Source organism: Heterodontus francisci, chromosome 2 (genome assembly GCF_036365525.1).
Source record: "Heterodontus francisci isolate sHetFra1 chromosome 2, sHetFra1.hap1, whole genome shotgun sequence".
In the NCBI taxonomy this organism is placed as follows: domain Eukaryota; kingdom Metazoa; phylum Chordata; class Chondrichthyes; order Heterodontiformes; family Heterodontidae; genus Heterodontus; species Heterodontus francisci.
Genome location: NC_090372.1, coordinates 132,530,521 through 132,546,035, shown reverse-complemented (window position 1 = coordinate 132,546,035; position 15,515 = coordinate 132,530,521). Strand labels below are relative to the sequence as shown.

Genomic DNA, 15,515 nt, shown 5'->3' with positions numbered 1-15,515 from the left:
TAAGAGAAAACTGGAAAACTGGATAAATAGTTGAAGCAGAAGAATAGTTGAAGCCTTGGGGAGAAGGAAGGTATTGCACAGAACATTATATAGTATTTTTCAGCACAGAAACAGGCCATTCAGTCCAAGAGGTTAATGCCTTTTTATTTGTTTTTGGGATGTGAGCGTCACTGGCAAGGCCAGTGTTTAATGTCCATCCCTAATTGTCCTTGAGAAGGTGGTGGTCAGCCACCTTCTTGAACCACTGCAATCCTGTGGTGTAGGTGCACCCACAGTTCTTCTTTTCCTGTAGCAGTTTGATGCAACTGAGTGGCTTGCTACGCCTTTTCAGATGTCAGCTAAGATCAGCCACATTGCTGTAGATCTGGAGTCACGTGTGTGCCAGACGAGGTAAGGATGGCAGATTTCCTCCCCTGAAGTTTCATGATCATTATTAATGAGACCAGCATTTTAATTCCAGACTTATCAATTAATTGGATTTAAATACCCATGGTGGTCTTTGAACTCATATCTCTGGAGCATTAATCCCAGCCTCTGGATTACTAGTTCAATAACATTACCACTATACTACCATCCCCCATGTTTATGTTCCACACAAGCCTCCTCTCGCCTTACTTCATCTCACGCTATCAAAATATTCTTCCATCCCTTTCTTCCTCATGTACTTATCTAGTTGCCCCTTAAATGCATCAGGTAGGTGGGATTACGTTGCTGCCCTCACCTGGCTCCACCCTTATCTATCTAGTCACAGCCAGATAATCGCCTGCAATGGCTTTTCTTCCTGCTCCCATAATTACCTATGGAGTCCCCCAAGGATCTGTCCTTGGTGCCTTTCCTATTTCTCATCTACATGCTGCATCTCAGTGACATCATCTCAAGGCATAAAATAAATAATAAAATGTTCTATTGACACATAAATAACAAAAGGAAAATCAAACATGGATTTGTTAAAGGCAAATCATTTTTTGACGAGGCAGCAGAAGGGTTTGATGAGGGTACTTGTTTGATGTGCTGTATATGGCCTTCCAAAAGGCATTTGATAAAGTGCCACATAATAAACTTGCCTGTAAAGTTGAATCCCATGGAATAAAAGGAACAGTGGCAGCATGGATACAATGTTGGCTCAGTGACAGGGAACAGAGAATAGTGGTGAACGGCTGTTTTTTGAACTGGAGCAAGGTATACAGTGGGGTTCCCCAGGGATCAGTACTAGGACCCTGCTTTTCTTGATATATAGTTGTGACTTGGACTTGGGTATACAGGGCACAATTTCAAAATTTGCAGATGACACAAAACTTGGAAATATTGTGAAATATAAGGAGGATAGTGATAGACTTCAAGAGGACATAGACAATCTAGTGGAATGAGAGAACACATGTCAGATGAAATTTAATGCAGTGAAGTGTGAAGTGATACATTTTGGTCCGTAGAAGGAAGAGAGGCAATATAAAGTAAGGGGTGCAATTCTAAAGGGGGCGCAGGAGCAGAGTCACCCGGGGGTATCTGTGCACAAATTGTTGAAGGTGGCAGGGCAGGTTGAGAAAATAGTAAAAATGACATATAGGATCCTGCTTTATAAATAGAAGTACAGAGTACAAAAACAAGGAAGTTATAATGAACCTTTATAAAACATTGGTTCAGCCTCAACTGGAGTATGGTGTACAATTCTTGGCACCACATGTTAAGAAGGATGAGAAGGCATTTGAAAGGGTTGTTACAGACAGGTGGTATGTGGTGCAGATGGTTCCTACTGTTCACCTCCCAACTGATGTCAATCATGTTTTGTTAAAAGCCCCTGTGTCTTTCGGGTCAAATAAACAGACAAATGACAGGTTATCTCGTAGGTAAAAGAATAACTATTTATTTTAAACAAATCCCGAGATGATCGCAACACCACTCACACGCATTCACTCTCACACGCACTCTCAAAAGAATATAGATAGAAAAGTACAGGATAAGACGTGTTCAGAGTTCAGGCTGTAAAAGTCTGTTGTTTCAGGAATAATCTGTGCGATCCCTGATGGAGGTGAATTTTAAAGTTGCAGGCCTGTTTGCTGGTTGCCTGGAAATCGTTGGGCTGTTGCAGTCTCCTGGCAGTTTACTTTGGGTTGAAGACAGTGCTGATGTCTTCAGTCACTTCTCAGCACTGGTAGAAGAGTCACTTTTTTGCCTCTGCTGTAACTAGCTTCCAACTTGTCTCAGCAGAGTTCAAATACATTGAATCGAACCAATTTCTCTCTCTCTAAGCCTTACTATAATTCAAAATGGCTTTTTTGTTGTTGTACTGGGTGGCTGAGGACAGACCAGACTGATGTTGTTGTCTCTAGACCTGTGCTGAAAAGACTCCCCCTTTGTTCCTCAAAATGATTACATGTTAAGGTGAATTTTAAAAGGGTTGGCTTCACCCATGTGAATTCAAGTTTCAGTCCTAACTGGGCTATCTAGTGCCTTGATGATGACCGCATTCTGAGAGCGTGGTTCACACTCCATTGTAATGGAGGTTATTCAGAAACGAGAAGTCTGAGAAAGGTCTTATCTCATCGTTTTTGAGTATAGCTCACATCCAAGTGTGATTATCTGTCGCATTTCCATGCTCACGGGGCTTCATTGATTTTCAGTCTTAGTAGACACAGATGTGGATTCGAGAGCAAGAGACACAGCAGGTCATGTATCTTGTCCTCCATTTTGGTTACAACACATGTACCAGTCTCTTTACAATTGTTCCAATCTTTTATAACTCTTCAGTTTGGTTCTGTATTTTCATTGCTGCACTTCTCGAATGTGACATGGTGTAGAAAAAATTTCCAAGAATTGCACCAGGGATGAGGGACTTCAGTTACGTGGATCGAGTGGAGAAGCTGGGTTTGTTCTCCTTAGAAAAGGTTGAGAGGACATTTGATAAACATGTTCAGATATCATGAGGGGTCTGGAAAGAGCAGATAGAGAAAAACTGTTCCCATTGGCAGAAATGTTGAGAACCAGAGGACACAGATATAAGGTGAATGGCAAAAGAACCAACAGCGAGATGAGGAAATACATTTTTACACAGTTGCAGTTGGAATCTGGAATGCACAGCCTGAGAGTATGTTTGAGATAGATTCAGTTGTGGCTTTCAAAAGGGAATTGATAAGCACCTGACGGTATAAAAGTTGCAGGGCTACGGGGAAGGGGAAAGGGCAGGGGAGTGGGACTAGCTGAGTTGCTGTTGCAGAAAGCAGGCATGGACACACTGGGTTGAATAGCCTCCTCTGTGCTGTAACCATTCTATGATTCTGTGAGATAAACTAGTTATATAAAAATTACAGGATGTATGACTTGAAAATGGAATCTGAATTATATCTGCATGCTCTGGTACAATTACCCCCTGCTCTGTAACCCCATTTCACATGAAGATTGCACTTGGCCTTGTCTCACCATGTCATGGGATAGTGACCTATATTCTTTACTTGCTAAGTTCATTATCCATATAACAGCTGTATCCAACAGCAACCTGTTGTTTGCTCTGGACACATCACACTTGAGAGCTTTTGGCTTTTGATGACATAGAAGAACAAGTTCCAATCCAACCCATTTCCCTGATGCGCGCTTCCCCCCACCCGCCCATACAGCAACCCCCCCCCCCCCCCACCAAACACACAGAATTGTAGAATGTAACAGTATATAAAAAATAACATGAAGATGTACCAAAATCTCAATAGTTGGATATATCTGCAAAACTAGAGGTGTCATTCAAAATAATCAACAAGATGAAAGGTCTCATGTAAATTCACATTTGAATTTCATAATATGCCAATTGGTAGTTTAATAGTATTGTCAAATATAACTGTTATTGATTTGCAATCTCTTCTTGTCGGCAACTATCTTTGTACAAATGAGAACAGTTTCCTGGGAAACTTCATGGACTCAGAGGTCTAAATATGTTTTTCACAAAAAATTGAATCCTTCGAGACTTCTGAAGCTAAAAAATGAATAGCCGAGATAGACTGAGACAATCAGATATTTGGTTACTCCACTGAACTAAAGAAAATTGGGCTAACGTTTCGGGTCAGTGACCCTTCTTCGGAACCGAAACGTTAACTCTGCTTCTCTTTCCACAGATGCTGCCAGACCTGCTGAGTGGTTCCAGCATTTCTTGTTTTTATTTCAGATTTCCAGCATCCACAGTATTTTGCTTTGATTAAAGAGAATTGGGTTTACCTTAATCAGTGTCAAGCTGCTCCAGAGACTGACAGGTTTGAATGCTTTCCCTCCTATCCACTAAGTTGTGTCTGTAACCTTAACATAATTACCTGCCCTAAATTTTAAAACAGGAGAAGTACGAAGAGATTCCTACCCAGGAAAACCCAATACAGCCGATGGCACCAGACAACATATCACCCAGAAGAGCAGGAAAGGAGTTAGCAGTGGCGAAATAGGCATGAAAATGAGGGCTTTGCCAGTGAGTTACCTGGGGAGGAAAACAAATGACCATATTAAATACAATTTAGAAAACAGAGCATGTGTCGGAAAACTCGTAATCATCGCTAATGTGACGTTTACTGACTTACTGATCAACTCATAAACTCAATCCAAATTTACAGCTGCCTGTTCCAGCAATTGGCCATTCGTTTTCATTCAAGTTGCCTTTTATTCATTATACAATGTCATTTTTCATGTTGTCAGTTCTTCATCCAGTTGCTCAAATACATGGCAGCAGGTAGTTTTAAAATAATAATTACAACATTTCTTGATGCCGGGGAGGAGAGTATACGAAGGTTTAAAGTAAGGGAATTAATTTGTTGGCTGAATTTGCTCACCCCTGGCATAATGACTCTCTCGACGTCCTTCATCAGATCCTCGAAGCTGTCGGGCTGTTGTGGCGCGTTCTCCGGAATGAGCGATCGCAAGTACCCAGGCTGCACCGCCGGATAAACTGGACGTTGTTCGATGGATTTCAGGTAATCTGTGATATAATCTACCATCTCTTTACCCCTTGTACGGAATTCTTCGAAATCCATGGCGCTTTGCTTCCGCCTAACTTAAAAGAGCTGCAGAAATTTAATTTAAAAAACAATTGGGAATTGTTGCACAGCCTAAAACATCTCAGAATTACGGGGAAATCTATATATCATGTGTCTACTATGACAGTAAAATGAACGATTCTCTTCAAAGGTAAACTGATTCTGTCTCCAGGTCAAATTCCACTGTGTAGAATTGTTTGTATTATTTATTCTGTGCGCAACGACTTTGCTTCACCAACCAAAGGTACAAAAAATCTTTTACTTATTGTAGTATTCGCTAACATTGCCTGCTACACTTAACACGGTGAATCTTCTAATAAATCCTTTCGAGCCAACAGTAATCCGAATGTTTTAAATACAGTTTCGCGTTGTGCAGTCACCAGCTGGATTACTGCACTTAAAAACTAAATAGTAATAAGAAATCTATCGGTCTGCTGTTGAAATACTAAAGCACATTTTCATGTGAAATGAACTGTACTCACATGTAACAATGCCGCTGCCTTGTACTTTGTTCCCTGCAGTTTCAGGCAATTTCTTTTTTGACAGAAACACAAATCGCAGTCTCAGCCACTCAGAGGCAAGCCACGCTAAAATTTTGTCCCACCCAACTATAACCACCAATCACAAACAGGATCAAGCTCCTGTTTCACTTTAGATTTGCAAACTGTACCAGTAGTCCAGTAAAACAGCTAACATTGCCTGAGTCATAGAATTTTGAACAGTGAAACGTGGATTTACGGCGCAGAAAGTCGGCATTGGGCCCATCGTGTTCATGCCTGTCAAAAAAGAGCTATTCAGTCTAATCCCAATTTTTCAGCTCATAATCTTCTTCTTTGGCCTCCTTGTCTCGAGAGACAATGAGTAAGTGCCTGGAGGTGGTCAGTGGTTTGTGGAGCAGTGCCTGGAGTGGCTATAAAGGTCAATTCTAGAGTGACAGACTCTTGCTGCTGATAAAATTGGTTGTTGGGGCTGTTACACAGTTGGCTCTCCCCTTGCACCTCTTTTTTTTTCCTTTCAACTGCTAAGTCTCTTCGACTTGCCACACTTTAGCCCCGCCTTTATGGCTGCCCGCCAGCTCTGGCGATCGCTGGCAACTGACTCCCACGACTTGTGATCAATGTCACAGGACTTCATGTCGCATTTGCAGACATCTTGAAAGCGGAGACATGGACAGCCGGTGGGTCTGATACCAGTGATGAGCTCACTGTACAATGTGTCCTTGGGGATCCTGCGATCTTCCATGTCGCTCACATGGCCAAGCCGTCTCAAGTGCCGCTGGCTCAGTAAGGTGTATAAGCTGGGGATGTTGGCCGCCTTGAGGACTTCTGTGTTGGAGAAACGGTCCTGTCACCTGATGCCAAGGATACTCCGGAGGCAGCGAAGATGGAATGAACTGAGACGTCGGTCTTGGCTGACATACATTGTCCAGGCCTCACTGCCGTAGAGCAAGGTACTGAGGCCACAGGCTTGATACACTCGGACTTTTGTGCTTCGTGTCAGTGCGCCATTTTCCCACACTCTCTTGGCCAGTCTGGACATAGCAGTGGAAGCCTTTCCCATGCGGTTGTTGATTTCTGCATCGAGAGACAGGTTACTGGTGATAGTTGAGCCTAGGTCGGTGAACTCTTGAACCACTTCCAGAGCCTGGTCGCCGATATTGATGGATGGAGCATTTCTGATGTCCTGTCCCATGATGTTCGTTTTCTTGAGGCTGATGGTTAGGCCAAATTCATTGCAGGCAGCCGCAATCCTGTCGATGAGTCTCTGCAGACATTCTTCAGTGTGGGATGTTAATGTAGCATCGTCAGCAAAGAGGAGTTCCCTGATGAGGACTTTCCGTACTTTTGTCTTCACTCTTAGACGGGCAAGGTTGAACAACCTGCCACCTGATCTTGTGTGGAGGAAAATTCCTTCTTCTGAAGACTTGAACGCATGTGAGAGCAGCAGGGAGAAGAAGATCCCAAACAGTGTACGTGCGAGAACACAGCCCTGTTTCACGCCACTCAGGATAGGAAAAAGGTCTGATGAGGCGCCGCTATGCTGAATTGTGCCTTTCATATTGTCATGGAATGAGGTGATGATACTGAGTAGCTTTGGTGGACATCCGATCTTTTCTAGTAGTCTGAAGAGACCACGTCTGCTGACGAGGTCAAAGGCTTTGGTGAGATCAATGAAAGCAACGTAGGGGGGCATCTGTTGTTCACGGCATTTCTCCTGTAGCTGGCGAAGGGAGAACAGCATGTCAATGATCGATCTCTCTGCTCGAAAGCCACACTGTGCCTCAGGGTAAACACGCTCAGCCAGCTTCTGGAGCCTGTTTAAAGTGACTCGAGTGAAGATTTTCCCCACTATGCTGAGAAGGGAGATTCCACGGTAGTTGTTGCAGTCACCGTGGTCACCCTTGTTCTTATAGAGGGTGATGATATTGGCATCGTGTATGTCCTGTGGTACTACTCCCTCATCCCAGCACAGGCAAAGCAGTTCGGAGAGTGCTGAAAGTATGGCGGGCTTGGCACTCTTGATTATTTCAGAGGTAATGCCATCCTTCCCAGGGGCTTTTCCGCTGGCTAGAGAATCAATGGCATCACTGAGTTCCGATTTTGTTGGCTGTACGTCCAGCTCATCCATGACTGGCAGAGACTGGGCTGCATTGAGGGCGGTCTCAGTGACAACATTTTCCCTGGAGTACAGTTCCAGGTAGTGCTCCACCCAGCGGTCCATTTGCTTGCGTTGGTCAGTGATTGTGTCCCGTGATTTCGATTTGAGGGGGGCAATCTTCTTGATGGTTGGCCCAAAAGCTTTCTTAATGCCATCATACATTCCTCTGATGGTTCCGGTGTCGGAGGCCAGCTGAATATGACTGCATAGGTGTTGCCAGTAGTCATTTGCGCAGCGCCTGGCTGTTCTTTGTGCAGCGCTTCTGGCTGCTTTAAGTGCTACAGATATTAACTCGCTGGGGGGCTTTCTTGTAGTTCAGCAGTGCAATGCGATTAGCGGCTATGACAGGCTCCAGCTCTTCAGTGTGAGATTGAAACCAGTCTGCATTCTGCTTCACACGTTTGCGATAGGTGGTCATTGCTGAGTCATAGATGGCGTCTCTGATGTGGGCCCACTTGGTCTCTGCATCCCCTGTAGGAGTGTTTTGAAGGGCTTTTTCAAGTGAATTTAGAAACTTACGTAACAGCTGTGGATGAGAAATTCTGCTCGTGTTGATGTGCGGGCAGCCCTTCTGCTTGGAGTGATGTAGCTTCTTTGGTTTGAGTCTAACCTTGCTGCACACCAGGGAGTGGTCAGTGTCGCAGTCCGCACTGTGGAAGCTGCGTGTGATTTGAACGCTGTTCTAAAATATTAGGACGACAGCAACAAGTTCCACCAGAACATTTTTGGCTTTAAATTTGCAAAAAGATTGTCCCAATTAACTCATTTCAAATTTCCAAGGATTGTCTTCCAGTTATTTTGTGTTTTCCTTCCAAATGTCCCTATTGTCCATCACCTCAGCCAGGTGAACTGCACAGCTATTCTCTAAGAAGTTTCTCAAGTGCCCCTTAACCTATGTGGCATCACCTGACACTGGAAAGCCTTATCCGGTGTAACAGAAGCTGATTTCTTCTTACTCTGGGGTGTCAAGGGAATTTGACAGTATCCCTCCAACACATCTGTCTCTTTAAGACACATTGTGTTGCCCACTCTGTCCTTGCAGTCCTTCAAGTAAGAATTTGGGTCCGAGTCTGCATTCTTTACCATAGTGACTCTTCTAGAGTCTATGCAAGTTTGACCTGACCCACCAGGTTTAGACATCAAGACCACTTGCGAATTCCAGCTGTCCTGACTAGGTTCAACTAAGCTTCCTTTCAGCATGTATTGCACCTCTGCTTTCACTTGGGCCTGTCTGTCTGGACCTAAGCGACGAGGATGTTGTTTGAAAGAAATGGTTCCCCACATACCCACGTCATGTGTGGCGAAGGTTGTACATCCTGGCTTATCCCTACAAACCTTTTGAAATGTTGTGAAAACTCTGGTTAGGATTTCACGCTGTTTTCCTCTAAGTGTAAAAGCCTATTATTTAATTGTCCTCGCCATTCTGTATTCACTAATTGGATAGTTGGAGGTTCAGTCTGAGAATTTCCTCGGCCTGCTTCTGTCTCATCCTCACTATCCTTTTCCTTCTCAACAATCCTGATTACCTGACATACCTGTAGTGGCTTATCCTTTTCCCTGTGGTAATATTGTTTGTATTGTTTGAGCATATTATTGTGACACAACCAGTTCTTCTTCCAGTGATCAGGGGTGTCAATCAAGTAATCTACGTTACCCACTCTTTTGATCACTTTATTTGGGCCATTGAACCGTGCTTTTAATGGTTCTCCCTGTGATGGTAAGAACACTAATACTTCATGCCCTGCTTATATGGTAGATTGTGGTTTTCCCACTATTTGACAGGTATGGCATGTCCTACAAAATTGTCTCACACCCTTTGTATGATCTGGCCAGTAATAATGTTTGCTTATGTGTGATTTGGTCTTCCGAATTCCCCTATGTCCTGCAAAAGGAATGCCATGTGCTAACCTCATAAGATCATAAGAACTAGGAGCTGGAGTAGGCCGTCCGGCCCCTCGAGCCTGCTCCGCCATTCAATAAGATCATGGCTGATCTTTTCGTGGACTCAGATCCACTTACCCGCGCTCTCAGCGTATCCCTTAATTTCTTTATTGTTCAAAAAGATATCTCCCTTAGCTTTAAAAACGTTTACTGAAGAAGCGTCAACGACTTCACTGGGCAAGGAATTCCATAGATTAATAACCCTCTGGGTGAAGAAGTTCCTTCTTAATTCAGTCCTAAATCTGCTCCCTCTAATCTTGAGGCTACGCCCTCTTGTCCTAGCTTCACCTGCCAGTGGAAACATCCTCTCTACTTGTATCTTATCTATTCCCTTCATAATTTTATATGTTTCTATAAGATCCCCCCTCATTCTTCTGAATTCCAATGAATATAATCCCAATCTACTCAGTCTCTCCTCATTAGCCAACCCCCTCAACTCCGGAATCAACCTAGTGAACCTCCTCTGCACCCTCTCCAGTGCCAGTATATCCTTTCTCAAGTAAGGAGACCAAAACTGCACACAGTACTCCAGGTGCGGCCTCACCAGTACCTTATACAGCTGCAACATAACCTCTCTGCTTTTAAACTCAATCCCTTTAGCAATGAAGGACAAAATTCCATTTGCCTTCCTAATTACTTGCTGTACCTGCAGACCAACCTTCTGCGATTCATGCACAAGGACACCTAGGTCCCTCTGCATAGCAGCATGCTGCAACTTTTTACCATTCAAGTAATAATCCTTTTTACTGTTACTCCTACCGAAATGAATGACTTCACATTTATTAACATTGTATTCCATCTGCCAGACCTTTGCCCACTCACTCAATGTATCTATGTTCCTCTGTAAAGTTTCAGTCATCTGCACACTTTGCTCTGCCACTCATCTTAGTGTCATCTGCAAACTTTGACACCCTACACGTGGTCCCCAACTCCAAATCATCTATATAAATTGTAAATAATTGAGGTCCCAACACCGATCCGAGGCACACCACTAGTGACTGATTGCCAACCAGAATAGCACTCATTTATCCCCACTCTCTGCTTCCTGTTAGTCAACCAATCCTCTATCCATGCTAATACTTTACCCCAACGCCATGCATTCTTATGTTATGCAGTAGCCTCTTGTGCGGCACCTTGTCGAAGGCCTTTTGGAAATCTAGGTACTCCAAATCCACTGGGTCCCCATTGTCCACCTTGCTTGTAATGTCATCATAGAATTCCAAAAGACTTGTCAAGCATGACCTGCCCTTCATGAACCCATGCTGCGTCTGCCCAACGGGACAATTTCTATCGAGATGCCCTGCTATTTCTTCCTTGATAATAGACTCAAGCATCTTCCCCACTACAGAGGTTAAGCTAACCGGTCTATAATTCCCCATCTTTTGTCTACCTCCCTTTTTAAACAGTGGCGTCACATCTGCTGTTTTCCAATCAGCTGGGACTACCCCAGAGTCCAGCGAATTTTGGAAAATTACCGTCAGTGCACCTGCTATTTCTCCCACCATCTCTTTTAGTACCCTGGGATGCATTCCATCAGGGCCAGGAGACTTATCAATCCTTAGCTCCATTAGCTTGCCCAACACTACCTCTTCCGTAATAATGATTGTTTCCAGGTCCTCACCTACGTTCGTCTCTTTGACAATTACTGGCATGTTATTAATGTCCTCCACTGTGAAGACCGATACAAAATACTTGTTCAATGCCTCGGCCATTTCATCATATCCCATAACTAAATTCCCCTTCTCATCCTCTAAGGGGCGGCACAGTGGCGCAGTGGTTAGCACCGCAGCCTCACAGCTCCAGCGACCCGGGCTCAATTCTGGGTACTGCCTGTGTGGAGTTTGCAAGTTCTCCCTGTTTCTGCGTGGGTTTCCTCCGGGTACTCCGGTTTCCTCCCACATGCCAAAGACTTGCGGGTTGATAGGTAAATTGGCCATTATAAATTGTCCCTAGTATAGGTAGGTGATAGGGATAGGTGGGGATGTGGTAGAGAATATGGAATTAGTGTAGGATTAGTATATAAATGGGTGGTTGATGGTCGGCACAGACTCGGTGGGCCGAAGGGCCTGTTTCAGTGCTGTATCTCTAAACTAAAGGACCAACAGTTACTTTAGCCACTCTTTTTCGTTTTATATATTTATAGAAACCTTAATAATCCTTGTCAATATTTAGCTGTTACCACTATCTGTTCACCAACTGTCCAGTCTTCATCGGCAGGTCTATGAGGCGGTCTCCATTTCCTCCTCAAAACCCTATTTGCCAAATAATGGCCTTCCGGATCTCCTTTCACCTCAGATTCTAACAGAACCGTCTGTGCTATTCGGTATATCTCTGGATCAGTTTGCTGTGCTGCAATGATAGATGATCTGTTAAACATCTCATTTGGATTATCTAAATCCCCAAATAACATTTCCGATACTTGACTCTCTATTTGTGGTGCTCCTTTTACCTCTGACAATGGATCCTGTTTAGCCATTGCTCGGGTAACTACACACACAGGAAATATTCCTGGAACTTGTTCCTGTAATTGCTCCATTTCCTTAGATTCACTTGGTTCCTCTGTAACTATAGGAGAAACAGATACTTTTGATCCAGCCAAATCATTCCGAGGAGTAGATCAATTCCTTTTACTGGTAAACTGTGGACAACATCTACAGTTACTATCCCAGATATTAAGTCACTCTCTCGGCATACTTTATATAAAGGTATGGGTATATACTCCTCACCAATTCCATTAACTAAAATTTTAGCATTCAAGGCAATCTCTGGTGGAAACCTTATATCTTTCCCCAGCAAGAGTGCTTGGGTTGCTCCTGTGTCCCTGAGTATAATGATAGGCTTTCCTGCCTCACTTACAGGATATGGAGTTACTCTGCCCTTTGACAAATATTCGTTATAACTCTCAGGAATTTTATTCTTAACCTCTACACTCCTTTTAGTTTTAGTATCTGGTTTCACATTCACAGCTGTTGTTAAAGCTATAGCCTGGTCTGCTATGCTCTCAGTCAGAGTCTTTTCCTCTGCACTAACTTTGCATACCCCAACAAGTCCTATGGGTTTACCTTGAAATTTCCAGCACTCTGAACAAAGATGACCCATTTTGTTGCAATGATAACACTTTGGCTTGCGACCCTCACTTCTACCTTCAGCAGCTTCCTTACTGACTCGAGGAGATGATCCTGGGGCATTCCCAGCTGTTCCTTCTTGTCCCCGGCTACTTTCCTTCCTTTCACTCTCCCACTTTCTATCCTTCTCGGGTTTATAGGGGTGACAGACAAAATAGGTTGGCTTATTCACAAGCACAAAATCATCAGCTATCTCTGCTGCTTGCCTAGCTTTCAAAACTTTCAGGTTATCTATATGAGTTCTCACGACTGAAGGAATGGAGATTTTAAACTCTTCGAAGAGAATCAATTCTTGAAGGTTCACATTTGTGGTTTCTATCTTTAATGCCCATATCCAACAGTCAAAATTCATTTGCTTCACCGTCTCAAATTCTAAATATGTCTGCCCAGCCAATCTCCGTAAATTGCTAAACTTCAGGGATTAACTCATTCGCCGCGAGAATAGCCTTTTTTGCCATCTCATAATCTGCAGAATCCTCTTCAGGAAGGATGGCATAAGCTTCATGAGGTCTGTCTACCAGCGGGCGGCACAGTGGCGCAGTGGTTAGCACTGCAGCCTCACAGCTCCAGCGACCCGGGTTCAATTCTGGGTCCTGCCTGTGTGGAGTTTGCAAGTTCTCCCTGTGTCTGCGTGGGTTTCCTCCGGGTTCTCCAGTTTCCTCCCACAAGCCAGAAGACTTGCAGGTTGATAGGTAAATTGGCCATTAGCAATTGCCCCTAGTATAGGTAGGTAATGGGAAATATAGGGACAGGTGAGGATGTGGTAGGGATATGGAGTTAGTGTTGGATTAGTAGAAATGGGTGATTGATGGTTGGCACAGACTCGGTGGGCCGAAGGGCCTGTTTCAGTGCCGCATCTCTAAACATAAACATTAAACAGCCTGCCCTGAATAAGCAGTGTCCAGCTTTCTTTCGGCCATTTCATCTGTTTGGCTATTTTTACAAAAGATATGAAAAATGCCTCTGTGTCCCTTTCCTCGAACTTAGGAAAAGCCTGTATAAATTTAAACAAACTTTCGCTGGGTCCTGATCAAAATTCAAATTCTTCCTGACCCGAATTTTCCCTGGATTCAAGACTACCCTTTTGTCTTAGTTCCATCTCTTAACTTAAATTCTCTCTCTTTCTCCCTTTCCTCTTTCTGGAATTTAAGCTGAAGACTTTCCAGTGCTATTGCTGTTTCTTTCTCTTGTTCAGGTTTTCTTATTATTATTGCTTTTTCTTTTCCCCTTTCCTCTGTTTCCAATTCAAGTTTTCTTAATTCTTTTTCTGCCTCAAGTTTTTTCGCTTCTAACTGAATCCTAGCCAATACCACTGCATCACTCTCGGACCCATTACCTTCTTGTCTCTCGTATTCCCTTTCCTGTTCCGCGTATTCCCCTTCATCTTCATTATCATCATCATCATCTTTTTCTACTAATTCCAGATGTTCGACTATGATGTCAATTATCTCTGCTTTTTTGGCACCTGATTTCAATTCCAACCCCAATTTTGCTGCCAATTCCTTTAATTTGTTCTTAGTTAAAGTTATCAAGTCACTCAGGGAAACATTCTGCTTTTTCAAAAACTCTGCTACAGCCACTTATGCCATTACAATGGTATAGATTGTACCTTATATATAAGAGACCTGTTTCTTTTATTTCATTGTAATTGGCGTTAGATTTAGATTCCAACAATCGAGTTTCCAATTGATATAATCCCAGACGCGAGAGCGACTAAATATGAGGCCAAACGCAAGACCCCCAAATCAGTGTGATTCTGATCCCAGATGCAAGCCACCGAATTAAATATGATTCAGTCCTGGATGAGCCCCCAATTAATATGTTACGACCGACCGCTCAAGTCAAAGCCCCCAATCGAAATATATGATTCTGATTGTGGTGGGAGAAATGCATTGTTGATTCAGTCCCGTTCTGCCACAGCTCACTGAACGTATCATTTTAAACTTTCCAAATTAAAGAAAGACTCAGCCAAATTGTACCATCTATTAACCCCCATATGAGGCTGACCAAACCAGGTGCCTTTAGATCAACAAATTAATTGTTAAATTTGCAAAAACAAAATTTGTAAACACTACTAAGATATAAACAACTAAGATTAAAATAGAAAACATCAGTGTCCTAGCATATTTATGCTCCTGCCGAAGTGAAATCATCCAATGTGGAATAGTCCAAGGTTGCTTGAAGTCCTCACAGCCGTTCAATGGGGGAAATAAGGTTCTTCAACAGTAGAACAGTCCGTAGTCTATTTCAGCAGTTGAATTGATGCTCTTCTTCTCCAGCGATGAATTTCAACAATTGCAATTCAGTAGTTAAAGGAATTGTTTATTTTCTTTTAAGAAATTAATCTGGCTTGACATCAGAATTCTGAGAGCATAATAAATCGGGTTTAAATAAACTGAGAGAGTTCTCTTTTTCTTCAGTATATGCTAGCCGACAGTCTGTGTCTGTCTCTTAACTGTGTCTCAAAAGCCAGTTTTTCAATTAGTTTCAAATGTCAATCATAAGAACATTAGAAATAGGAGCAGGAGTAGGCCATTCAGCCCTTCAAGCCTGCCCCGCCATTCAATAAAATCATGGCTGATCTGCCCCAGACCTCAACTCCTCTTTCGTGCCAGCTCCTCTTAGCCTTCAACTCCCTGATATTTCAAAAATCTATCCACCACCTCGTGAGATACTTTCAGTGATCTAGCCTCCCAGAACTCTCTGGGGTAGATAACTCCAGACATTCATTCCCCTCTGAGAGAAGAAATTCCTTTGCATCTCAGTTTTGAATGAGTGTCCCCTTATTCTG

The 15,515-nt window shown here is 43.2% G+C and overlaps 1 protein-coding gene across 2 annotated transcripts in view; it reads right to left on the bottom strand.

The window, feature by feature from the left end:
* LOC137346960 (aromatic-L-amino-acid decarboxylase-like) overlaps nt 1-5,588 on the bottom strand; it is a 186,284-nt gene extending 180,696 nt beyond the window's left edge. Inside the window, exons 1-3 of one of the 2 annotated variants that reach the window (XM_068010926.1) lie at nt 5,483-5,588; nt 4,797-5,027; nt 4,334-4,447 (exon numbers count right to left, since the gene is read on the bottom strand). In XM_068010926.1, coding sequence (XP_067867027.1) covers nt 4,334-4,447; nt 4,797-4,997 — 315 coding nt within the window. In that variant the 5' untranslated portion in view covers nt 4,998-5,027; nt 5,483-5,588. Of the gene's footprint in view, nt 1-4,333; nt 4,448-4,796; nt 5,422-5,482 lie in introns of those variants that run through there. The other variant, XM_068010918.1, reaches the window with a different exon arrangement.
* Nucleotides 5,589-15,515: the final 9,927 nt, after the last annotated feature.